Source organism: Takifugu rubripes, chromosome 16 (genome assembly GCF_901000725.2).
Source record: "Takifugu rubripes chromosome 16, fTakRub1.2, whole genome shotgun sequence".
Classification (NCBI taxonomy): Eukaryota; Metazoa; Chordata; class Actinopteri; order Tetraodontiformes; family Tetraodontidae; genus Takifugu; species Takifugu rubripes.
The window spans coordinates 12,231,290-12,257,904 of record NC_042300.1 but is presented as its reverse complement, the minus strand read 5'-3'; the positions used below and the strand labels follow the sequence as shown (position 1 = coordinate 12,257,904).

The window sequence follows — 26,615 nt, the reverse complement described above, 5'->3', positions numbered from 1 at the left end:
TAGCCTCTCGTTATCTTCCAAATGACAAATAGGTATGAATAACCGCCGTTGCGCCGCAACTTTATCCAACGAAACCCAAGAAGATAAATTCAACACCGATCCCAACATCGAACATATTGGAGCGCTACAGGATTACGTCAGGGTTTCCCGTTTGTGTCCTGGGAGACAAACTGTAGCGATCGGGTCTGTAACGTGTCAGTGGGGCGGCTGAGTGGGAAAGATGTCCGCTCATAGTAGCGCCTTAAATGGAGCATCGACGGATGAAAATACCTGTGCACACCAACAAGTCACCTCTCCTCTATAACAAGACCAGTGAGGCTGCGTAAGCCGATCTGGTCCCTCCTACCCGGGAAAGGTCCCGTTATTGGCAGCCAGGGACCCCCGTGGGATTCTGGAGGGAGATTGTCCACCCCCAGCCCTCACCGCATCGTAATATTACTCATAAAACATTCACATCGTTATGTGGCCAGGACCATCACACCGGCTTCTCATTGGTGGAGACGGATCGGCCCAGAACAGGAGAGGACGTTCTATTGGTGTGACGGGAGCGAGTGAGCCTGGCGAGGTTACCGGATCGATGGATCCAGATGAGGACAAGGGCAAGGAGGGAGGCCGTGTCTGTGCTCCTTTCAGGTCGTCTGGCCGTTACTATGACGATACGGGAGATTCGTTTGGATCTTAAGAGATTTAAACGTGGATTCTAAAAAGTTAAGGTTGAACCAGTTTTCCTGTTGTCCTCAAACTGTATTTGCACAAAACTAGTGGTCCAGAATCACATCCCTGGGGAACGCCATGTGAAACGGGGCTCAAGGAGCATCGACGCGTCTCCAGAGGCTTCACAACAGCAAGAGAAGGACCATAAAGGTGAAGAAGTTCGGAGCGTGCAAATTAAATCCGAACTTTTAATCCAATTGGTTCAGAAGTGGAAAAAAAAAAGCAAACAAAAATGAAATATTTCATTTGACGGGTTTTATTAAAGTAAGTTTAAACAAGGGACTATTTAACGTAGCAGCAGTGACAAAGCCAGTTAGTGACTGTACAGAACCAGCCGACCCGACCCGACCCGGCCCGACACCAAAGCTGGTGAGGAGGAATTCTACGCAGGTTCGGGATTCCTCGCTAGGCTCGCTGGTTTTCCAGTGTTGTGCTCCAAACCAAATATCACAAACGTGATCAAGATGTGTAAAACTGCTTTAATAAATAACTGGGATGATTATTTAGAACAATGAAACATCCACTCAAATAATGGAATTCTTTTTTCAACTGGTATAAAATTAAAGCATTTCCCTTGTAGATTAAAACGTATACAATATGCATATTCAGCATTTAACACCAGCAGCGATGCGTCTTTAACGTCTCTTTATTTTGCCGCGTCCCAGTTACAGAAAAGCGCTGCGAGACGACGACACGACGCACGTTAGAACCCAGGTGGTGACTGAAACATCTGCATGGTAGCAAAAACAAAAACAGCTGCATCAGCAAATATTGATCCCTTCATTAAAGCCTTGAAACCAGCGGTGACGCGCGTTTCCCCGTCTGACCCCACCAGAAGCGCGCTCGTGCCACCTTTGGCCCGGTTTGATCCGTTCCCCTCCATCGAGCCTTTCAGAACCTCCACGGTGGGACGAGGACACGCTTTAGTCAGGCCAAGAAAGCACGCCGCGCTTGAAAGAGTTCCTTTCATTCTTCGTGAGAACAAAGCAACATCAAAGATGACCGAGACGACGCGTCACTCGTTACATTAAGGCACCTGAAGCTAAAGGGTTCTGGACGGGTTTACAAATGGTTTTCAGAGAGCTTCTAAGGCCTCGACAATGCAAAATTTGGGAGCAAATCTGAGCAGAAGTTGGTGGAACGGTAACTGGGGGGAGTTCTGGGAGCGTCCCTGTCGGGAGTCGACCGCCCCGATGTCGCCCGACGAGACGCGGCCGCAACCTCTGATCTTCAAAGGAATAAATGAAAGAGCGGCGGGCGCCGGCGGACACGTTTTTATAGTTGCTGTATAATCACTGAAAAAGAAAAGACAACAAACCAGATATAAACCCTTCAGAAAATCCTTCATCGGTGACGCCTCGCTGTAAAGATCCTCAACTTTGGACACGACGTGTTAAAACGAGCCTCTTCTGACTGGCATAAATAAAAGGAATGGCGTAAAAAAGAATAATAATAATAATAATAATAATAACAATAAAAATGTGTGACTCGTCTTTAAGTTACTCATCTCAAATATACACAGCGACACCTTTGGTATTTACACGTATGTACAGAGCGCTCGCGTCCGTTTCACCACGTACAGCGAACGGCGTTGCTGTGAAATGGAACTCTGAAGTGGACACTTGAATCCCTTTGAGATGTGACACGCGGAGGTCAAAGTGGGCGGCGCCACTCGGAGCCGCGGCTCGTGGGAAGGCACTTGCTACCAACTCAAATACTGCAAAAACCCAAATCAGACGCCAAACTGACCCACTGACAGACGGGAGAGAGAAAAAAAAGCAAGGCCACGTTTAGGCACTGGGGTCTGCCCCCCCTCCAGGCCGAGTGTTTTGGTAAGGCTGCCACTGACGGCCACAGGTGACTGGTGGGCTGTCCTCCGTTACCGTGGCTACAACAGTCCGTTTCCTTCGCCGTGACTCCGCCCCCACTGACATTTTCAGCAAATCATAATCACCTCTCAACAAGAAGCTTCTGTACAAGATGGTTTCTCCTCATCGATGCTTCATGGGTTCTTTAATGGTTCAAACAAAGGTCAAAACAAAGCTTTTTCTCTTTTCTGTCTCCTGGATAACTCGCGTCTCCGCTCCTTTTCTACATTGTTAACGTAAAGTAAGTGAACTGAAGCCAAAAAAAAAAAGGATGTTCACTGTGCTCTAGTCTCCTGAATCCAAAATCTGTCCAGGCGACAGTGACAAAAACATGAAAACAAATCAGGAAGAGACTTATTAAAATACAAAGCCCCCCCCCCTCCAAAACATAGTCCAAAAAGAAGACTGGCTGCTGCCTCGCAGCGCCGCTCGCTCCCGACCGCGAGTCCTCTGTTCCGGGCTCCTAGACGCGGTGGTCTCGGAGGCCGTTCTGGCCCATCAGGGGGGCACTGTCATGTCTCCAGCGGTTGTCTTTGGGGCTGTAGCCTGGGGTCCGGTGTGGTGCTTTCAGGGGGGGGCCGGAGCTGTGCAGGGTGCAGACCATTCCCACGTTTGACTGCACTGCACTTTTACAGTATTTACCGACCGCCTCCTTTCCCGCCTCCGCTCCTCCGCATTCGTCTCCGAGCTCCAGCTCGCCCTCCGTCTCCGTCTCCGTCTCGTCCTCGTCCTCCCCCTCGGGCGTCCGGCAGGAGGGGCCCATTAGCTTCTTGCGCTCCTGCTCGGCCTCCCTGTTGTTCTCCTTTATGTACGGCTGCTGCTGCTGACCCACCACGACGCGGAGCGGCTGCCACTGGTTGTTCACGCTGTCGGCCGCCGACCGGACGTTCCTCTCGCGCTCTTTTCTCCGCTTTCGCGTCCACCAAACGCACACGATGATGCAGAAGAGGCAAAGCAGGCAGAAGAGCGCGCACAGCAGCGGCACCAGGTAATCTGTCGGGGCACACGGAGCATCTCAGCGGCAGACCGAAGGACACCGACAACAAGGCCTTGTGGGACCCCTCCGCCGAAGCTCAACTTACCCACTGAAGGAGGCGCAACCTGCGTCTCCACTTTGACCTCAATGACCGCCAGCATGACGGTGCTGTTGTGGCGCTTGGACAGCGAGGCCACTATGGCGGTGGCCGCCCGCTGGACCAGACTGTGGTCCGGCAAATCCTCCGGGTGGAAAGACTGCGAACGGAGCAGAGAGCAGAGAAGAAGTGAGGCCGAATGGCAGCGGCGCTGGCGGACGGAGGCGCCCGACGTGGACTCACTATGGCCACATCCACCGCGTCGGGGTTTGAGCGGGACAGGTCGCAGAGCAGGAGCAGCGAGTGGTCCGTCGCCAACCTCCTGCTGTCGGGGAGGTACCTCAGCTCAAAGCAGATGTTCTCCACCGTTGTCCCCTGCTCACACACACACACACACACACACACACAGGCTTCAGTAACCACGGTAACCTGAACGGAGCCACTGCAGCCTGGTGGTCCCTGAAGACTCACTGCTGGGACTTTGTCCCTGTTGAAGGCGAGCGTCAGGCGCCCGCAGCTGTTGTCCAGATGTCGGCTGTTGGGCTGGCACTTGGTGGCGGCTTGGGGAAGAGACGAGGCGGCGTCGGAGCAGACCCCCCAGCCGTGGCAGGGTGCGGCGAAGCACGTGAGGTAGCGGTGCTCCACGCACGTCTGTCCCGCCGGGCACGACCTGCCGCCGCGATCCTGGTCCGGCGAGCCGAGGCGGCAGGGGCGGCGGCCGCACAGCACCTGAAATCAGTCGCCGTTTTCAGACGTTTCCTCTGCCGCTGAAAGAGGCCGTAACGGAACCACGGGCGCCTCCTTTACCTTGGTACAGTCCGCTTTGCCGTCAATACAGCGGCAGCTGTTGCACTCCTCCTCCCAGCGGCTGCTGTGGGGAAACTGGAGCCCAGCGTGGTGGCAGCTCTTCCCGACACCTACGACTGCAGCGAGAAGGAGACAGTGACCTTCTGGGAGCTGGAGATGAAGCCGGCGGCAGAGATTACAGTCTGAGCGCAGGCGTATTTACACTCTTGGCATCTGGCTCCGGTTCTGCCGAGGGGACAGACGCAGCGGAAGCCGTTGATCTCGTCCACGCAGGTGGCGCCGTAGGCACAGGGTGACGACTGGCACTCGTTTACGTCTGCGCAGGAAACACGGATCAGATCCAAGTGTGGAATAATTAAAAAGCAGAGCGCGGAAAACAGCCAGGTAGCATTTATCGCCATCCGCGGCTCCGCTCGGGATAAAAATGACTGTTGTTTAGGTCTGAGAAGCATCCGGAATTCTGTCTGCCCAGTAGACCTAACCAGTATGGACCAGTTTGGGAATTCTGATGACCACAGTCCGGAGGAGAATTCCCAGATCCCAGCCTGACAGAGGAGGTGAACGCCGGCCAGGCCCAAACAAAAGAACCGGGGAAGGAGAATTTCAGGGTCACTGGCTAATTTGTCTTGTGTGGGTGTTTGTATGACGGTGAGAGTATAGAGGAGGGATGACCTCTGACCCCTCAGGCATAAGGGCCGGAGGGCGGCGCCCTGCTTACATAAAGCAACATCTTCTGCTTTACCAGCCTATTATCCTTCAGCAGAGTATATTACCATGGTAACGTGGGAGGAGGGGGGCCCAAGAAAATCAATAAGGGTGTTTTACAGCGACTCACTGATTCTGCAGTCGGGCCCGGCGAACCCGGGGGCGCACTCGCACCGGAACCAGTTGACTCCGTCCACGCAGATGCCGCCGTTGTAGCTGCGCAGGAAGGAGGAAAAGGGTTAGATGAGGATGTACGTGTGTGTGTGTGTGTGTGTGTGCGTGGGGGGTGTGGGGGCTGTATTCAGCTCATCAATACAAGCCTTCACCTTTCAGATGCTAATAACCGTGTCCAGCCCCCCCGGTCCTCCTCACAGCCCAGCCCCCCACTACTGAGTCCTAGGTTGCATAGGAAGAATGGACCCCCCCCCCCCCCCACACACACACACCCAACCTTTCTCTGTCCTATTCAACACCCTCCCACCCCTTTGAGCTTTGATTTAAAGACAACTTCCAGTGCTTCACCCCTCCAGGTCTGAAGCGTGGAGAAGCAGGAAGACAGCGGATAAAAGGGTGGAGTGTGTGTGTGTGTGTGTGTGTGTGTGTGTGTGTGTGTGTGTGTGTGTGTGTGTGTGTGTAGGGGGGGTTAGGGTACAGAGGTGCACAGAAATGAGGTCCACACTTACCAGGGGTGGGGGTTGCAGTCGTTAATGTCTGTTAGAGAAAAACAAGACAAACGAGTGAGATTCCGGTTTCACACTTCATATGAAGGAAAGATCGGAAGAGTGGAATTATGGGATACGGAATACAGCTGGGAATTATGGGATACGGAATACAGCTGGGAGAACAGAGATCCAAAGGAAGGAGCGATTGTCCCCCGGTGCTTCCACCCAATAATCTCTCACTACAAGCATGAATATGGAACTCGGAGCTCGCTGGCGTCCTGAGGACGGAACGCCGGCGCTCCACTTACTCCGTCCACAGGTGGGGCCTTCCCAGCCCTCCTTGCAGATGCAGGTGAAGGTGTCTCCGCCGCCGACGCAGGTGCCACCATTGGAACACGGCCTGGAGGCGCAGGTGCTGTTCTTGGCTGGGAGGCAGGTGGAGAACGTGTCAGACAGCTGATTCGGTCCAAATGTGCATTTTTGATGGCGGTTCACTCGACGCCATTTCAAAATAAGAGCACGCCAACGCTCGCCGCACCTGTGTTGCACGTGTTGCCTCCCCAACCCGGCGGACAGGCGCAGCGGAAGGCGTCACCGTGGTCGTAGCAGGTGCCTCCGTTGCTGCAGGTGGTGGCGTCACACTGACTCTCACCTGGTGGGATTACAGACCGACCGTCACACACACACACACACGCGACCCTTCACGGGCACGTAAACACGGCGAGCGCGGAGTATAAACAGGCGCATTAACGCCGTCTGCGCCACTCACGGGAATGGCAGGTCTTGCCCTTCCAGTTGTCGACACACTCGCAGTAGAAGTCGTTGACCAGGTCGAGGCAGCGGCCGCCGTTCTTACACGGTTGGCGTTTGCATTCGTTGACATCTGAAGGAGGAGAGAGCGAAAGCGGCGCCGGCGTGAGACGGCGGCGGCCAGACGCAGGCCGGGACGAGAAAGAGGAGGAACTCACTGAGGTCGCAGAGGCGACCCTCCCAGCCGCTGGGGCACACGCACTGGAAGGCGTTCACGCCGTCGACGCAGGTGCCCCCGTTCCCGCAGGGGTCACCGACGCAGTCGTTGACATCTGCAAAGAGTCCAGGACCGATCACATCAATCTGCCGTTGATCCCGGAAACCGGAATCTTCCGGAAGACCAAAGGAGCCGAGCGCGAACGTACTTTCGTGGCAGTAGAAGCCGCTGAAGCCGGGGTCGCACACGCAGGTGAAGTTGGCGCCGGCCTGGCTGATGCAGCGTCCCCGCGGGCCGCAGACGTTGGAGGAGATGCGCCGCACTCCGGACGAGTCGTTGGTCGCCACGGCAACAGTGCAGCTGTCGATCGCTGTGGGACAACGAGATCAGACTTCAGCGGGTCGAAAGGCAGCCTTGGGCCCGATGGGGGGGGGGGTCAGAGGTCACCTTGGCACGGGGCGCTCTCGCAGCGCTCCCTGAGCCGCTCGCACGTCTTTCCTTCGTAGCCTTCGGGACACGCGCAGTAGAAGTCCTGCTCCATGCTGTGACACGTGGCCTCGTTCTCACACGGGTCGGGCTCGCACGGGTCGGACCAGCTCGGGATCTGCGCACATCGGGAGGACGAGGGAGACGTTTCAGAAGCCAGACGACACCGACTGATGAGCGCCGATATTACGCCGTGACCACGGCTGACGGAGGATAAACGGGCTCCGATAACGGCTCCGGACACTCCGGAGCACCGCCCCGGCGTGGCAGCGCGACACTCCGGAGCGCCGCCCCACACTGGCAGCGCGACGCTCCGGAGCGCCGCCCCACACTGGCAGCGCGACACTCCGGAGCGTCGCCCCAGCCTGGCAGCGCAACACTCCGGAGCGCCGCCCCACACTGGCAGCTTGACGCCCCGGAGCGCCGCCCCACGCGAGGCAGCGCGACACTCCGGAGCGCCGCCCCACACCTGGCAGCGCGACACTCCGGAGCGCCGCCCCACACCTGGCAGCGCGACACTCCGGAGCGCCGCCCCACGCGAGGCAGCGCGACACTCCGGAGCGCCGCCCCACACTGGCAGCGCGACGCTCCGGAGCGCCGCCCCACACTGGCAGCGCGACGCTCCGGAGCGCCGCCCCACTCCTGTGACACAGACGGAGGCTACCGTGACATTTTTAGCGTTTCTACAGCGGCTGTTTAGCTAAACCGTCCCACTTTGCCTCGCGGCTCGGACCCTTTCACCATTTAAGGAGCTGAACGCCAGCGTTGAGCAGCGCGACCATCTGCGCTCACAGTTTATTTTACTCCAAGTGTCAGGGGCAGATATGGATTTTTCTTCACTATTTGAGGATGCAGGGAACCACGTCTGAGGGCAAGAACGTCCATAAATCTTCTCCACATCAGCGCCGCTCACGGCGGATCCCCGAGTAAAAGAGACGATTGTTCGGGTTTAAATATAAAAAGCTCAACATCGGGTTTTTCACGAGCTACAAATAAAGAGTCTCCTTGTGTAACAGATATTTATACCACGCCATTAAATGGGATTCAAGAGAAACTCTTTATACAACTCAACCGTAAATAAAATCAAACTCTGGTGCTTGAACCATTTTAAATCTCGATTCACGAAGCTCATTAAATGAAACACACGACTCACATGTAGCAAAGGGCCTGATTTGCTGATTGCTGTTAGCTGCTAACAGCATTAGCAGAATTAGAGGTGTGCTCAAGTCAACAGCATGTGGCGCGCACAAAAATCTGCTTAAACGCGTTGAACGCTTGTATTTTACAATGATACAATTGGCATGTTCTCTACTGTTGTTACTTCCTGCTGTGCAGAAACATCCAAACCAAATGAATGAAAATGAAAGTTTCATCAACAGTATACGATATTATTTTAAAACATTAGCATGCTAACGTTTACTCGTTAAAGAAAAGCAAATAAAATTGAGGCTAAAGCTAGCATTAGCACAAGCTCGAGACGACGCGCCAGCCGGAGGAACATGATGCCCGAGATGCAGTTTTGGAGCGGGAATGTTCGCCGTACCACAGCACTCATCAAAGCTCAGTAGTACGCGGGCAGAACTCCAGCGTCGCCTCATTCACACGGGCTCATATTTATAGTAGAGATGCTAAAAGAGGATTGGCCACAGACCAGCAATGTCCTCCATTCAGGGCCCAGGAGACGCAGCCAAGTGTCAGTTTTCTCGCGGCTAACCTACATTAGCTTCCAACACACGCTGGAAGTTTGAAAATGCTTTAACGTTTCTGGGTATCTTCAGGACGATCCGGCCTCACCTCACACAGCTGTCCGGCGAACTCTGGCGGGCACTGACACACGAAGCCATCCGACGCCGCGCGGCACTGCCCGCCGTTCTGGCACGGCCGGCTGGCGCACTCGTTCCTCTGGGTTTCACAGTGGGTGCCCAGGAAGCCCGGCGGGCACAGGCACAGGCGACCCTCCTTCGGAACACAGAAGGAACGTTAGGGAGGGCGGGACAAGCCGATGAAACCGGGTCAGAAGCTTCCGTACCTGGCAGGTGCCGCCATTCTGGCACTGACCGTGGCAGCCTTTAACACCTGGGAATAAAAGGAAAGACGGTTTAGCTCCTCCCTGGGCAGATTTCATCCAAGCGGAGATGTGGGATTAATCGAAGGTCTGGAAAGATTAGCAGGGAGCCGGAAGGGTGCCAGGCAGACCTAAAGGGGACCGGACCTGCGCATGCAACCGGACCCAGACAGGAAGTCAGCATGCGTGTCGAGTCGTGACGCGGAAACGGGCGACCGCACGCAGGACAAGGGAGGGAAGCGACAGCGTCAGCCGTGACCCGGAGGTGGGAGGAGCCTCTCGGGAGGAGGCGGCGGCCATCAGTGGAAGGAAAGGAGTCGAGAAACGGCGGGAAAGAGGATAAATACTGACTGAGGTCACAGTTCTGTCCGGCCCATCCCTGAAAACAGTCGCAGTGATATCCGCCGATCAAATTTTTGCACGAGCGTGCGTTCACGCAGGGACGCGCCGCGCACTCGTTCACATCTGGAAACAGAGGCAGCACCAAGAAGAAGAAGAAGAAGAAGAAGTCCATCAAGAAGGGAACCACAGGGAGGAGACGGGACGCAGCGCTTCAAAGCCCCAAAAGAAACCATTAAAACCACTTCTCCCAGTCACCCGACCCTCCACCCTCACAGCGAGACGTCGGAACGCCGTCGGAACGCCGTCGGAACGCCGTCGGGCTGATCTGTGGACGCCAGACGACCGGCGTGAACATCGCCACGTGAATGAAAGGGTGGATGTTGATGGAACAGCGCTGATCCAGACGGGATGTAAATAATGACCCCAACACATGGGACCCCCCTGCTCAGAGGTCCAACCCCCCCCCCCCCCCCCCCCACACACACACACACACACCTGTCTTCTGTGTGAAACCCAAAACTCCACACACACCAAACTACCAGGTAGGACAGAAGGCCGACGGCGGCCTGAAAGCTGAGCGCTGAGCTGGGAAACTGATAGCTGGGATCTCTTTGCAATCATCACCCCCCCCCCACGTGCACACGCATGCACGCTCACACACACACACACACACACACACACACACACACACACACACGGTGTTGGCTTCCGGAGAGCTGCGCCCCCCCTTCAGCAGCTACAGCAGATAAAAGTGTGTGTGGGCGGAGTCTCTGACCTCTCTGACAGGTCTTCCCCTCCCACTGCGGCGGACACACGCACTCAAAGCCGTCCTCCAGGTCCACGCAGGTCCCCCCCTGGGCGCACGGGTTGGAGCCGCACTCGTCCACATCTAGGAAAACAGATCCGGTTCAGCGACCCAAACGGGCCCCCGGTCGGTGACTGAGGGGAGAGCGAGGACTCACTGGTGGTGCAGGTCGGACCCTCCCAGCCCGGCGGACACCGGCACTCGAAGGCTCCGGGGACCTCGTGACACGTGCCCCCGTGGGCGCACGGGCTGGAGGCGCAGGCGTGCTCGTCTGAGGGGCGAACAGGAGAGGTTAGACAACAGCCGCCGCCCGTTTCCACGGCGCCCGCCTCTGCAGGGTCTCACCTATCTGGCAGTTCTTGCCGGAGTATCCCGGAGGACAGGCGCATTCGTACTCGTCCGGCTCCGTGTTCATGCAGGTTCCCCCGTTGACGCAAGGCTGGTGGCGGCCGCAGTGGTTCAGATCTAGGAGATGTAAACGTGCCGCGTCAGCGCGGCCACCGCGAGCCTCCGGCGCCGACACGCACCCCTAGCGCGTTGCTACACGTTAGCATGCCGCTACCTGATCTCCAGCTACGCTCGGAACGCTGCTCCGTCACGTGGAGCTTGCTGACTAACAGCTAAAGTTCTGGACAAATACGGAATTGGAGAACTCTTAATGTCAGCCGCATCTGCGCCGTCGAGTGGATCGAGTCCACTGAGAGTCGCCTGAACGCCGGCGCCGCTCAGAACCTGCAGAACTGGTTCTGGTGCCGTCGTTCATTAGCAACATTAGCATCAGAGCGGCCGCGTCCCACTTTAATATGACGCCTTCTTTTCCAAATCTCAAGGCCGCTCGTGTTTCCAAAGATGGGGAATTGGAACCGTGTTTCCTAAAGCCCCCCCCCCACACACACACACCCACACACACACCCACACTCACACACACACACTCACACCCACACACACGCAGATCGGGTGTCTCTGCTCCGGCTCACGTCTCCCTGCCGGTAAAACTACCTCAGTTTTCCAGGAGCCGCTCTAACGTCGGCTGAATCCTAGTTTCCGTTATCTGCTTCCCTTCCCGTCTGATTACGGACTAGTTTTGTGTTTGTGGCTCCGAACATGGACACCTACCTTTATCGCACAGCAGGCCTCCCCAGTTCCTCTCGCACCTGCACTGCCAGGGCTGGACGCAGGTGCCGTGCACGCATCCCGGGAAAAGCTTGCACTCGTCGCAGAACTGGCCGTCCCAGCCGTAGCTGCACCTGTTTGGCAACACGGGACCATAAATTCTCTCCGGCTTTGGCTTCACTTCCTCACAGAAACAGGCCATAAATGAGGATTCCCACATGACAACGCTGCAATATTCCGCACATTATAGCGTTGAAGATGGGAACGTTTGGGAACATTCTCCGACTCGTGAAGGGAGGAGACAAAACGGCAGAAACGAGCGAACCAATTCCGCTCCCACGGTGACCTATCCCGCAACCTCCAGCAGACTCCTCCCGGTGGCATTCCAGGGCAGGAGGGATTAAGAACACCTCTAGCGGGTCTCACGCTCAGGCGCGCTCCTGAGGTGGGGGGGGGGGATGCTATCAGAAATCTTCCAGGGTGGCGAGGCTGACAGACCACGTGTCCGGATCCCGGCAGCTTCCCGACAGCGCTCGGCTATTCCGAGGCTGCGATGTTGTCGAGCCAGCTGTCTTGTCAATTGACGGCTATTTTGAGCATCCTGCAGACGGCACCGCTGTCTCTCCGGGAGACGCAGCCTTTCCCACATCTCGGGCTGTGTGGGTGTGTGTGTGAGTGTGTGTGTGTGTGTGTGTGTGTGTGCGCGTGTGTGCGCTAATATTGCCATTAGCAACGAAGCTCAAGTGCATTTTATAGGTAAACAAAAACACGGATCTATCAGGGCAGGGTGGCACCAGCAGTCTTACGGGAACGCCGCTGCGGTTGGCTGCGGCTTCCTCTAATCCGACTCCGACTCCAGGCACACGCGAGCCTTTGTGTTCCTTGGAAGTCGGCAGGGCCGAGGCAGAGCCTGCTAAGCTGACGAAATAAAGGGGAACCAAGCTGGCGCGGGATTTAACGCCAGCTTTCTGTGACCCGAGGCTTCCTTAAAGTCAAGTCGCTGCAGGAAAAGGCTTCGGCGCCGCTCCGCTCCGCTACTCACGCCGCCGCTCCCGTCGACTGCTCGGAGGCGCTTCCCGCTGCATCGCGCCGGCTCGGACGGGCAGAAAACCCACCGTCCCCTGCAATTCCCCGGAAAATGTGTCTCCACCTGGCAGGTGTGTGTGTGTGTGTGTGTGCGCGTCACTAATGCGATGGGATGCGGAATGTGCATCCTGGAAATGTGCTCGTCAGTGGGGAGGGGGGGGGGGCTGTCTGTCACTTTATCTAACCGTCAGTTCCACTTTGGGAAACGTGCGGAAGACAGCGGGATATTCGTTTCCTTTCCTGCCCTCTGCCCTTCGAGGAGGACTGCAATGCGGATGGGGAGGAGGATCTGACAATTCCCAGCACGTTTCCCCCGGTCCAAAAAAAAAGGAATATCTGACGCACCGACAACTCTGACCGAGACTCTTGGTATTCTGCGGAGGTTTTCACGGGGGCTAAAAATACCAGGCAGGCAGGCAGGGAGCCGCCTTCATCGGACCAAAGTGCAGCGCAGATAAAAGAAGGAAAAGGCAATTCCCGACAGGCCGCAACAGGGATCTCCATCATTCCTTCACGGTTTGGGCCGATTCGTGCCTCAACAAATCTCAGCGCTGTTGACTTTATCTTGATTCTAATAACGATTTATATGAATCCTCAACGCCACTTATGTGGTTTTCCAGGTTCAGCCGCAGCGATACCGAACAGGAGCCGTGGCGAGTTCATGGAAATCCGACATCCGAAGGGTCCCGGAGCGCCAAAACACGACCACGAGGAACAATGACGCCACCTACGCTGCTCCACTTCAGAGCCATTAAAAACCCCGCGGCCCCAGAAGAAGGGGCGCCAGCGCACGATGGCGTTGGGTGTGTGAAAACGTGCTCGTCTTACGTGCACTCTCCCGGGACGGCGCAGCTCCCGTGCAACAGGTTGCACCCTTGCTTGCAGATGGCTGCAAAAAACACAAAAACACAAGGAGAGACGGGATTTAACAGGAAGTGAGAGACAAAACCCGAGATGGCGGGGGGGGGGGGGGGGAGGACTCATGGCACCCCGCCGAGGGCGGCGAGGGGGCGAGAACGGGGCAATTTAACAGCCGGCGTGTACAAACAGGCATGCCCCCGCTCCTCTAGCCCCGCCTCCTTTCACCAAGCGCCCTCTGAGGTCAGATGGGTGATTGATGGAAGCCGTTGCCCCCCCACCCCCCCCCGTGATTCCATCAAGCTATTTCTATTTCACTCTAAACGCTATTAGCGGTGAATCGATACACGGAGCTCAGTGTTGTCACGGGACCGGATTCATCACCGTGGCAACACACTCGGGCTGATTCAGCAGAAACGGTTGCTTAGCGCTAAAGATGCTACCGAACGTTAGCCTCCTGCTACGCTAGGCTGCCGACGGGACCCACGTGTGTGGTGGCGCCGCTCACCTGTGCTGCAGCCCGGACCCATCCAGCCGTCCAGGCACACCTGGGCCCCGGAGGCCTCGCACCGGTAGTGGCCGAAGTAGTCGTCACGCGGGACGCAGAGTTTGTTGCACTTGTTGCCGTAGTAGTTCTCGTCGCAGCGCACCCTGACGCGGTAGGCGAGGTGGGCCACGGGCCCGTCGTGCTCCAGCAGCTGCCAGGGGGCGCCGGGGTTGATCATCCCGGTGTGGGCGTGGCGCTCGATCAGCAGCTCCTCCTCGCCTGAAGCAACAAGAGGGGAGCAGGTGAGGAGACGCAGTGATAGTCCTGCCCCCCCCCCCCCCACACACACACACTCATAACCGGGACCATTTTCATGCGCCCACCCACTGATCAATCTTTCAGGTGATTCGATCCAAGTCGGCCCGTTTGTTCCGGTTTCCTCTCCGTGTGGCTAAACGTCGGATCCCTCCCCCCTCCCCCCTCCTCCCCCGACCGCGTGATTACGATGCTGGAACACACATTTAAGCAGCGAGAGAACAAACACCGTTCCCACTGTTACTCTCGTGCTTTGCTAACTGATCCCCTCTGTGGTGACGCCGCGCATCCGCCCGTCTGAATCTTGCACCGTCACGAATGGAGGCCGCTCAGATCTCATCTCAAATGGGATTTTCTGTGGCCCCAATAAAGAAAGGAGCAATCTTTATCACCAGGATCGAACCTGGAAAACAATCTCTATGGAAATAGGAGCCCTGCAATTTCCTCTGGGCTGCAAAGGCACTGTAGATGTGAACACACACACACACACACACACACACACACACACACACACACACACACACACACACACACACGCACACACACACACACACACACACCTTCCTCTGCTGGGGACTGACACAATGTCAGACAGAATTAAGCAACAAAAACAGAAATAACCCCCGGTAGTTGCCAGAGAGAGAACAATGGGCTCTGGGCCCAAGCTGGGCTCTGCTGCATTGGTGTCTAAACACTGGACCCGGTCGTTCCGTCCACTTCACTTCCTGCTTGATAAACACAAGGAAAACAGCCGGCTGCCTTTCCTGAGAACGAGGGTGGGGGGGGGAGGGGTGACGGGTCGACCCTGGCGGGCTCCTGCGTGTCAGCGGGCTCAACACCGCCGTGCTGAGTCAGGCGGGACGAGACGCACCGTCTCAGAATTCCAGAAATCTGCACATCATCGGTGGGACGATGGGATGAAGAGACGGGGAAGAGGACGCAGCAGCGGGAGGACGCAGACCGCCATGGCCTGGTCGTTTCTGATCATGTGACTACAGCCGCATCTCCGAGTCCCGTCGCATCGGACATTCAGGCATCCAGCCTCCCACTTCCTGTTTCCAGGTCTCAGGTGTCCGGCCGCTCCGCTGGTGGAAGCATCTCCGAGGACAACGGGGCCGTCTCTCTGAACACACAACTATGCAGCTCTGGAATTCCACAAAATGCTGGAAATGAGCCAATTTTTGTTAGAAAAATGTGTTTTCCGACCCGGAGGCTGAATTTAATGTGACTTTAAAGAGCCGATGAAGAAGCGGCGGCGCCCTGGCAGCAGGCGTCCTTGTGATCTTCCTCAGAGGTTGAAAGGAGCGTTTGTCCCAGATGTTTGTGTTTGCTGAACCCGTGACTTCAAGGTCGCAGTCAGCTGACGTCTGGGACCTCAGGGCGGCCTCGGAGCCTCTTCCCAAACTGCGCGGTCTCCCGCTCTATCGGATTACTTCCACGCTGAACGTTTGTCTCACCAAAACGCTTCTCTTGTCGCGTCTTGGATCTCTTTGGCTCAATAAGATCTAAATAAAACAAATAACGGCGCGTCCGGTCGCTCGAGCTGCCTCTCCGCCTCCCGTCCATTAGACAGCACTGCACTAATTAGTGGAAAAGTACACAACGCAATCACTGGAGACCTGCAAAGGAAAACAGGCTGCTCGGGCTAATCAAAGCACGATGATGTCACAACTATTTCTTCCCCATTGTTTGCATGCGTGACTGTTTGATGCGAAGGACAAAACAGGATGCGAGGACCTCATAGAAGCCAGTTCAGGCCCGAGACGGGAGGACGGACATCCAAACGCGGTTCTGGTTGCAGTTTTCCCTGCAGAGAAACGCAGGCAAAGGCGGAGAAACGCCAGCGTCTCCACAGATCAAAGGAACATTAACAGAACACTCGTTACGGGCCCGAGAGGGCCCTCTTCCTCCTCAGACTGGGCTACTGCTCAGACGGGGAAAACCGGATCGCGCTCCAGTCCACCCAGCGGATACAACCGACAGAAAACAGGATACAGCTGGATGGAGCTGACCACTAAAGCCAGACCAGCCACCAGGAACCAGGACTTACGTAGCATGTGAAGCATCTTGAGAGGGAGGATTACGAGCCGGGTTAGATCCCTGGATGAGATCATCAAATCTAGCATAGCACGGTTCCCTTTGATCCTTTGATTTGTCTGGGACGACATTTTTAGCTAAAGTCCAAATTTCCTCGTACTTATTTAAACAACTACATTGTTAACAGTGCAACAGGAGAACAAAGCAGCTCTTTGATCCTTTTTCAAACGAGAATCGGCAGCGACCTGCCGGCTCATGGATGGACGGAATGAAGTGAAAACAAGCCGTGAACACCAGATTCACGAGTCTGCACAAGCCTCTGCTAGAAATCAGCAACTCCACAGGTGATCCAAGCATCGGGTCTGTTTGCACTTACTGCTGCGGGTGCCGTTGTCCCAGTCCCAGGCCTCCACGATCACCGTGTACGTCCGCTGGAAGGGCAGAAAAACAAGGTCAAATGAGGAAAAATGACATTTGGATGCTCAGAGTCCACGTTGCAGATGTTATATGGGCTCTTCAGCCACTCCTAAATGAGTGATCGTTAACCAGGAGACGCCTCCAATCGCACCTCAGCTTCCTCACAAAATCCCAGAATGGGAAAGAAAGATTCTCGGCAAAACACGGGACTTTGAGCCGCCTTGAAAGGTTTGAGTGGATCCTCCCGGCGACCGTCTGTAGTTCTGAACCCCCATTTATGCCCAGGAGCAAGCTCCCAAATTAGACAGAAGTATCATTTATCTTGTTAAAGTTAACGACTTTTAGCGTTCTTACGAGCAAAACATGGGAAAAACGTAATGAGAAGCAGGCGGGCGCGACGGGCAGGTGAACATTAAGAAGGTCACTTTGCCAATATTAGCTTGCACGAGACAAAATCTGCTTCGCTTTGTCCTTGGCTGTCAGACAGCGAGGCAAATCAGCAGCTAAGGGGATTATCTTGTTTTAGACCAAGTTATAGCGCACTGTTGACAATAGAAGTGCTACATGTTAAACCTTTGGGGGGGGGGGGGTGATTTAAAACAGCAAAATCAACCAACATTCTCTGCCGTAAAGGTTGGTCAGGGTACGACGTCATGCCGGGGCAGACGCGGGCTAGCCCAGCTAACCAGGAGCAATCAGCTGGTGTGCTGCAGGGCACACTGCTAGGCAACCAGCTGACCTAAATAAGGCTGGTTACGTCACCGCGGTGACAGTTGTAGTGTGACGGCTGTGACCTCCACTATAATATCACTGACGGGACACTGGTCTGTGCACCGGTACAAAGAAACACAGAAGGCAGAGGCGCCCGGGACAGGGACCTGCTTCAGTGAAGCGGGAACGAGAAATCACGGGGGGGGGGGGTAGATAGTGCCTCTGTGTGTGTGTGTGTGTGTGTGTGTGTGTGTGAGAGAGCGAGACAGTCTGTGTTGTTGGTCTCGGGGACCAACAAGCTGGTAGGCTGGTTACCGCGGGTCTATGGGATTAAGTCAGCTTGTCTGGCTGTGGGTGGTGGTAGGAGGAAGGGGAGGGGAGTGTTATTGTGAAAGAGCACGAGTGACAAGAGACGGGGCTGCACGATGAAGGAACAGGGCTTTAGCTACCCAGCCGGGGTGGGGGGGTGCTGACGATTACAGGCTCCATAGCTGCTGGTCGGGCCCTGTTTACGGAACAAGGTTTTCCGTCCGTTTGGGTTGTTCTGTTTCACCAGAACGCCTGAAAATGGAGCGATACGAACCCTAACCCTAAGGCGCCGCAGCGTCACTCGTGCACGGCTGCAGGCGCCCGAGCTCCGGGGAGTCGCCCGAGCTCCGGGGAGTCGCCCGAGCTCCGGGGAGTCGCCCGAGCTCCGGGGAGTCGCCCGACTTTGAAGACAACGACTGACGCGACTCCCAGTCCGAGAGCGCCACAACGTGTTTCGTAGCTGCTCGTAGGAAACTTTGGCGCTCGCCGTTATAATCGGGTTGGTTCTTGAGAATGTTCCACCAACCACCGGCCCGGCCCGGAGATCCGGAGTTTGGTACGAGCTGTTCTACAGGGAGTCCTGAAGGGTCTGCGGTTCTGGGAACGTCCGCCAACCTGCCCCACAGATGGATCATCCCACCACACGTAACTCGGCTTCTGACCTTTCCATCCACTCCCACTCCCCCACCTCGGGCATGTGGACAGACATCCCAGCGCCGATCCCAACAGTGAGACTACACCTGCACGTCGGGTAGGTCCACCTGTCAAGAGCAGGCGACCGAAGCGCAGCTTCAGGAGTTTATCCAGAAAATAGTTCCCCGAGTCACTGCCTGCTGGGGGAGAGGCCAGTCTAGCCCGGTTTCCCACAGACCAAACCAGTTTGTGATTAGCTGGATTAAGTGACAGCTGCCGAAATGGTTGGAACAAGATAGATGGATGGGCAGGGGGATAATGGGGAGGTGTGGGGGAGGGGAGGGGAGAAGGGCTACTGAACAAAGACCCTTGTCCCAACACCATAACTCACCCCCATCCCAATCAAAACCATTGTCCATGAAGGGACACAGTCAGCATGAGGACAATTAGCGTCAGCAGGACGGTCGCGCGGCTAAAGTCAGAGAGCAGCGCCAGTCGTCATCTCTCCTTCAAAACACACTTAATCCATCAACCTGGCTTCTTCTCCCCCCAAAACCAACACTTCCGCCAGGCTTGATGCTGAAACACCTCATCGGTGACCAGAAAGAATCCTGCGAGGTCAAATCTCTAAAATACGAGCCAGCCCGCGCCCTGCTGGATTAGAGGATTTACTCCGGAAAAATCCTAGTTTTCAAGTCAAGGAGGGGGGCACAGCGGGGAAAAAAGAAACGGATGTCTGCGCTGTGTCCTGCCTCCGCTCCCCAGGACAGAAACTGGTCTGCACGTTCCGGAGGAGTCGCCCCCGTTGGTGGGGCAGGCAGCGGATCCAGTGCCGAGGTCTGGGGAGCGCCACAGGTGAGGGTTCCCACGCACAGCGGGGGCCGATGGGCGAGTGGAGGACGGTCACCAAAGTCTTTAAAGGGGGGGGGGGGGGGTTAACAAAGGTGGCAGTGGGAAGTGGAAGCATGGGCAGGTCGGGGTCACCAAGCGTGGGATCTGCACGCTCCCTTTTCAAAAGCGGGGTCAGCCTGCTGCATGTGGGCCCAGGCGGATATTTGCATCCGGAGAATACCAGGAATGTGAGAGCCTGCGCTGCTGTGTAATCCCAAGCCAGGACTCGCTCCGGCAACAATTCCCCATCAATGGAGGCTGCGTTGTTGACCTGAGGTTTGATGGACTAATTCCTGCCTTCTGGGATCGCCTCAAGGAGGATCTCACAGGCCGGCGGGAACGTCCGAGGAGCGGAACCTTCCTTGTAAAGGCCCCAAAACCTGCCGGTCGCCGTCTAATCCCCTTGGATCGTTTTAGCTCTCGTGTCATTGAGACCTGAACGTCCACCCGGCCGATCCCAGTGCACACGCGCGGACTTTTACCGGTATCTCCTGATTTATTGCCTTCTGATGGGGTGATGAGGTCATCACGATTCGTCCCGCGGCGAGTAATCGCCGCATGTAATCTTCATTAATCTGTGATGTCAATCCCAGCTTTTGGTTTTACTGGGCTGAGTCTACGCCGTTCCAGCAGAAGCACCGCCGCCGCTTCAGCTGAGCAGGAAGACTCGGGAACACGCCGGCGGTCTGGACGGAGCGCCGTCGGACCCTCACGCCACCGTTGGTGAGGGACCCGTTGGGGAAGACCCCGATTCAGGGGCAGTTAAATAGAATATCTCAATCAGGGCAGATATCGTGTGATATAATCTCAAATCTCCCCAATTAGCCTAACGATTCTGGCATTTCCTGTGAATAGCAGCCTGTGGAGGAGTGTTTGGGTTTTAACGTGGAAACTGTGACATTAACCGCTAACAGCTGCTTTTGAGTATTTATAGGAAGATCGTCATAGAACCCTGGGAGCCCCCCCACGACCCAACTCCCCACCCCAGACTATTTTTGTGATTGCTCTCCAGAAAAACCCTCTTCTCTTGCTGCACCATCTTTGTTTTCTTCACATAAACGTGCAGGAAGAGCTTCAACTCTTCTCTCCTGCTATTTTTAAAGTGTGACTCCATTTATGTTTTTGTGAACATGAATAGGCCCAAAAGCTGAGTTCTTATCACGGACGGTTCCGGGAACCGGGGAATTCTTCCTCTGGAGCAAAAGGGGGTCAAAGAACGCTTGATCTAATTTGCCTCCGTTTTCAGCACAAGCCAGAAGGAGACGTTGGTCTGGAGGGTGAAAAGATCCTCCAGAAATGGAGGTATGAGAAGATGAGAAGCCCTTCTCAAAGGGTATCAAGGCGCATTCGAGTGCCAAAAGATGTCACAGCGTAGACGTGTATGGGCGCACACACACACACACACACACACACACACACACACACACACACACACACACACACACACACACACGGCCCATTGAACATGCCGCTACTATGCCAACAGGGTCATTACCCCCCCCCCCCCCCCGTGCTAATTAACCCGGCATGATTCAAGATTAAGTACCATGTCAAACAAACAACGCCGCCGCCGCCGCCACTGCCTGGTGGCAACAAACGACCTGAATGACCTGCGAACACACTCGATGCTTAATAACTCCGGATCGTTAAAGATCTGACTGTATGAAAGCGGCGAAGCAGCGTCAGTTTAATTACCGGAGACGAGCACCGGCGGGTTTACACCATCCGCACTCGACCCGAGAGGAGGGCGGCAACAGACGGAGTTCTGTCTGAGTCCGGACGGTCTCGTGCTGGCAGCTCAGGTCCAGCCGGGCCTCCAAACACCAGAGAGCAGACAAACGTTCACGCTCACGTGACCCGATGGGCTCCAACAGGGGCAGCGTGAAGCTCGGCTCACAAAGCCACCGGAACCGGCTCCGTCCACATCTACGGGTTCCTTCTTGATCCGAACCACCAGGACGCCCGACCGGGCGAGCGAGGCAGCGCCGCCTCCAGCCGAGCGCCATTATCATTTCAAACAGGTTCAACAGCACAGTGACAATTTAACTGCCCAAGTAATGACGTGCTTTAATTGCCCCCGCGAGGAGCCCCCAGCACCTGCCCCCGTTAATTTAACCAGAGCAGGGAGGAGGAGAAGAACACGCAGGTCGGGTTCTTGGATCGGACTCAGAGAAAAACCCACAGAACCCAAACAAACGGCACCGGCGCTGGATTGATGGGCGCTCACAACAGCACGCCGTGCGTTTGCCCACGGACGGCGTCCTCGCCCGCGAGTCTTGGCGTGTTGATGATCCTGTTGAAGGAGCCGCAGGGTTTTATTTCCATAAACAGCCCATAAACTATTTGAATGTTGGCCCACACATTCAAAAACCCAGGCACAAAGGGCGCACGTGGCGCCTGCAGAGGGGCCGGTCCAAAAACGTAGACGCACCTCCCAGTGACACACAGAAGTGGGTGTCACGGACCCACCAGCAAATATTCTGGTGGTATTATAATAAATATTCTGGCTTTAGGTACCTTCTAAACTTCCAAAGGTCAGCGGCTTCCAAAAGAGGGCAGATGGCCCCTCGATCCCAAAAGGTTTGGCCCAGATCTTGGTCCGGCTCCTCAGAACAAATACACGCGATGCCGGCTTTAAAAAGGTTCTGCAAAGCTCACCAGCCGCACCATCAACACAAGCCGGACCGACCCAGGTGAGACAGGCCGGCTCAGGCTCTCCACACAGCTGCCCTGGGACCAGAGCAGGACGGTGGGGGAGGGGGCCACGCAGGAGAGATAATTGTTTACTACAGGCCTATGCGGTGGTCTCCTAGCAACAAGCACTGACAAGATTCGCATCAGGTGAGGCTGAGCCTGCCAGCCTGCGGTCGTGTGTGTGTGTGTGTGTGTGTGTGTGTGTGTGTGTGTGTGTGTGTGTGTGTGTCCAAAATTACCCACAGAGGAGGAGTAAACCATCTCAGTGGTGCCTCAGAACCTCAGCTCAGCTCTATGTGCACGACCAAATCTGGGGTCGTTTCTAACACATCTCTGTATCAGAACCCAAAGTCACAAACCGGATGGTCAGAATTCCCACAGAATTCCCAGAACATCGCTGACTAACATGCTAACTTCACCTACAGCCTCCATCACGTGCAGCCAAGCTAGCAGGAAGTGTGGCTGGTTTGGTGGGGTCATCATTAGCAGAGCAGCAGCACCAGGCTCCGACCTGAGCATGCGGGAGAACTTTCCCACGCGCTCCCGTTCGCTTCGGCAGCAGCTGATCCGGCCGTCTTCAGTCGGTTTCATCCAGCTTCCACCTGTTCCTCGTACCTCACGTCCCCAGGAATTTCATTACAGATCAAATGGAAGTAGGTGCTCACGCACCACAACAAAATGGAGAATTAGGTTTCAATCTGGTCACCTGACAGCAAGAACTGCATTAATGTTAATTTCATAGATGTGCAGCGTGTCCACATACCAGGGACACAGAGGTCTACTTTACTGGCTCACAGCTCATCCATATCTGCCCATTTCCTCTCTTTCCTACCACCAGATAATTCAATTTAGCGCTGTCAGGAAGTCAGAAAGTGATAAGCCATCTTAGCGCGAGAAGTAGAACTAAACGATTTAATGCACCATTTCAAATAAAAACTCTGGTTGTTGCGTGGCAGCAAGAATAGTTGCACTTTAAAGCGGTTGGAAGGTGAAGCCTTTCATAAATGCCCATTCTTTGGGCATTTGCATCAAACTACTGTGGGTGAATTTTGACATCGAGCAAACAAAACAGCAGTAAACCGTTTCCAAACCACACTTTAAATGGCTCAAGGTGATATAATCCAAAATATACCAGTTTGATGACTCAAATAAGCGATGTTGATTTCCACTGAGAGCAGCCCGGAGGCATGAAGGCGGCCTCCGCTGGTGCGGAGAGCTGGATTGTTTCCTGGAAGAGCAGGGAAACACTGAGTGTAGGTGGAGGCACGGCCGAGAGCCACCTCTCCTCCCTGGCACGCTGACAACTCACAGCAGAGCTGGACAATCGCTGGAACGCTCTCCAACATCTGATAATCGTCAGCCGATCCGTGTAAAATCAGCCATTATTGAGATAACGCCAAGATAAGGGAGCGACAGCGCTGCCGGGGCAGGAAGCGCGTCCCGGGAGAGACTAAAGGTGTGACACACACCGGGGGGAAACCGTCTCCAGGTCCCTTTGGGCCTGGAAAAACACGTTAGCGATGGTTAAAGCCACATTCGGCCGCGGCTAAAGTGCTGAGCGAGGTGTCGGCACGGCGACAGACGGGTTCACACCCTCTCTGGGGCTGCGGGGCATAAATCGGGCCCTTGGCCAGATGACACCGCCAATCGTACACTGCATCTTTGTTTCTTCAGGGAGGAAAGCGACAACGCCGCAACGAGTGACCCCCGCCGGCCTGCTGGGACATCTGGCCCTGGAATAGTGCGGCGTTATCAGGCCGGCCCACTCAGCCCAGACACAACACCCCAGAATAGAACCCTTCTGCACCTCCGACTGGAGGTGTCGACCTAATTGAGACGCGGCCTGGATGACAGGACAGGTGCTGGTCCTGAACGCCGCTCCGGGGCCCTGAAACGGACCTGGATCGTGGATCGGACCCGCGACGCCAACGGGACGGCCCCGTTTTCTCTCGCCAAAGGTGAGGAAGTAAAGGAAGGAACGGCAGAAAGTGATCAGAATCATCGCGCCAGCATTGGAATAAAGCAGCATTACAGCAGCTCCATTTAAAGTGGCGCCTCATTAGTGGCGCCCATCACTTGACAAAAGGCGGGGGGGGGGGGCAGATCTGCCCTCCCGGGCCGAGCCACCCAAACCGTGTTCTGTCCTGAAGGATTAACGCTTCTTTTACCGCGTGCACACCTTAATTCTTGGGCCTAATCCACCAGCTATCATTCATTACAGTCAGAAGAGCTTAATTGCCCTGGAGGGGCCACCAGGGGCCACCTGGCACCCACAGCAGGGGACAAAACTGCAGGGGGGGGGGAGGGGGCAGCAGCCTGCACCAGAACCGCAGCCCGGAGGCGTCGCGGCCATCGGGGAGACACGACCTCGAGGTTTACGGCTAAAGACCGAACGGTCCAGTTGATCAGCAGTGGGCAGGAACCTTCCCCCCCCCCCCCAAAGGTCTGGTATCAAAGTGTTTCCCTCCGTCTAATCACCCCGTCACGGCCGCGGCAGGGGGGGGCCGGACAACCCTCTTATATGTTTATATACGTCGGGGCGACGGTAAAAGAGGAACCAGGTGACGCCGCCAACCGCTGCAGCTGCAACCGGATCCGGGGAAGCTCGCCCTCGCTCCACTAAGAGCTTTGTCAATTCTCACAAGGGCGGGGGGGCGGGGGGGCATTAGGAAGCCGGGAAGTCAAACTAATGCTCCGAGGGCTTCGGCAGTAACGTGATGCATCGAGGTGCAGCTGAGACGTCGGACTTTCCAGGCCTTCGCCTCCTACCTGCGCGTCTGCGCGTCGATGACGGGGAAAATGGCGCCGGGAGGACAACTTTTCTGTCCGGGAGGAGCACAAACGTGCACAGAGGCAGACAAAACAAACACGCCCAAATGTGATGGATGAACAGGCTTCACCAGTTGGAGCAAAAGGCTGAAACGCTCCGGTGCAGGCGCCTGGGCCCTGGCGGAGCGGTTAGAACGGGACCTTCCACCCTGACCCAGATCATTAAGGGTGGTGGCTCCTCTTTGGTGCTTGGCAGGTGCATCTTTTGGGTGGGAAACCCCAATTACGCCGCTCAAAGGAAACAAGAAGTCAAACAGCAGCTCAGGGATGTGAAAGCAGCTTATGGACGCGCGCCAAATGAGGAATCGCTCCCAAATCAAAGCGAAATCAGGTGCGTGAGGGTGAAAACACGCGTCCCGAGCGCGAAAGCGGCGCCACTCACCGGCCACGCGAACTGGAAGGGGATCGAAATCCTGCCGGCCTCGTCCACTTTATTGGGATTGTTCTTGGCGCCCTTCAGAGAAAAGGTATTCCCACCGAGAACGTGCGTAGATCCCTCTCCAAAGGTGCAGGTGCCTTTGTGGTTCACCTCTATCTGGTACTCCTTCAGGCAGACTTTAAAGTAAGTGTCGCACTGGTCGCGGGTGCAGCGCAGGTCCTCCGGGTCCCGGGAGCCGTCGCAGCACTCCCCGTCCGCCAGCTCGCCGTTCACGTTCTCCACGGAGATCATCTGTAACTCGAAATAGCCGGTTGACCGGGACACCTGCGGACAACACGCAAAAATAAGAAATAAGAATAAATAAACCTAGAAAGACGACGCGGGTTCCGAGCTGGTGCGTAAAAACCGGACGGTTGATCAGCTCTGTTGTAGCTTGATCTCTTTATCATTTCAGTTCATTTATTTCTTTATTTTAATTTTTTTTTTTTGGGGGGGGGGGGGGGGGGGGGGGGGGGGGGGGGGGGGGGGGGTTCTAAAATAATGCGTTGCATCACGTCTGCAGCACGTGAACACTTCAGCTGCTGTTCCGTCGGAGGCGTAAATGAACCGCTGCAGCGGCCGATTGATGCAACTTCCAACTTCTAGTTTCGGGCCCGAGTCGCCCCCCCCTCCTCCTCCTCATCTTCCTCCTCCTCCTCCTCCTCCTCTTCCAAATTGATTGCTTTCAAATAGTGAAAAGCCAGGCGCAGGTTTCTCGGAGTCCCCACCAAAAATGGAGTAAAGCGCGCACGAATTCCTCCGATTTCGGCCCCGTCGCGGTGTCACGATCACATGCTCCCCGACTGACGGCTACGTGCTTCATTAATCGATTAATGTGATGCGAATATGTCTCCCCCAGCCCACGCCCACCAACTTTTGACATTTAAACACGTTCAATCGCGCGACGCGAGGCTCAAATCGGATAGAACAGAAGGAGAAAATGCCCGTTTACCTCCGTCCACAACGTCAACAGCAGGCACACTATTGGGAAGCGATTCCTAATCCTGGTGCGATTCCACATGCCTCCGATTAATTAGAGTGACATAAAGGAGAGAAGCGACAAGAAAAGACCAGCAGGCGCGGAGCCGGCGACTAGTTCCTCCTCTCCAGACATGCAAAGATCAAATATTCACATGCGCCTTCTCCCCGGCGTGTACGTCCAGATTTCACCGAGGCGTTGCGTGCATCTGCGTGTGTGTGAGCGGGCGTTGGATTGCACCGTGGTGATGGTCCGTGCACAGCAGCGTCCCTCCGTCAAATCTCTCCACACAGCAACTGAGATGTTTCGCAGCCACAGCCTGAGGAGAGGATGTCTGCTTTGAT

The 26,615-nt window shown here is 55.7% G+C and overlaps 1 protein-coding gene across 2 annotated transcripts; it reads right to left on the bottom strand.

The window, feature by feature from the left end:
* Positions 1–954: 954 nt before the first annotated feature.
* jag2b (jagged canonical Notch ligand 2b) lies at positions 955–26,615 on the bottom strand. Of its 2 annotated transcripts, XM_003971907.3 has the most exons (26): positions 26,245–26,615; positions 25,257–25,577; positions 16,767–16,821; positions 14,060–14,317; positions 13,522–13,582; positions 11,611–11,741; positions 10,840–10,959; positions 10,652–10,765; positions 10,465–10,578; positions 9,699–9,812; positions 9,312–9,358; positions 9,077–9,241; positions 7,244–7,400; positions 7,005–7,166; positions 6,798–6,911; positions 6,599–6,712; positions 6,368–6,481; positions 6,138–6,254; positions 5,851–5,878; positions 5,298–5,383; positions 4,665–4,778; positions 4,463–4,578; positions 4,127–4,384; positions 3,899–4,030; positions 3,665–3,815; positions 955–3,575 (listed from the first exon to the last, which is right to left on the bottom strand). In XM_003971907.3, the coding sequence occupies exons 1-26, from the start codon at positions 26,311–26,313 to the stop codon at positions 3,046–3,048; spliced, it is 3,762 nt and encodes a 1,253-aa protein (XP_003971956.2). In that variant the 5' UTR covers positions 26,314–26,615; the 3' UTR covers positions 955–3,045. The 2 variants fall into 2 exon arrangements, with proteins under 2 accessions (XP_003971956.2, XP_011610580.2); XM_011612278.2 differs by lacking the exon at positions 9,699–9,812 and having other exon boundaries at positions 26,245–26,613.

Coding starts and splice junctions, on each gene's coding strand:
- jag2b (XM_003971907.3), bottom strand. CDS start 26,313: ATGTGGAATCGCACCAGGATTAGGAATCGCTTCCCAATAGTGTGCCTG. Junction 10,579..10,651: donor GGGTCCGACCTGCACCACCA/GTGAGTCCTCGC, acceptor CTGTTTTCCTAG/ATGTGGACGAGTGCGGCTCC. Junction 9,359..9,698: donor CGGACAGAACTGTGACCTCA/GTCAGTATTTAT, acceptor TTTTATTCCCAG/GTGTTAAAGGCTGCCACGGT.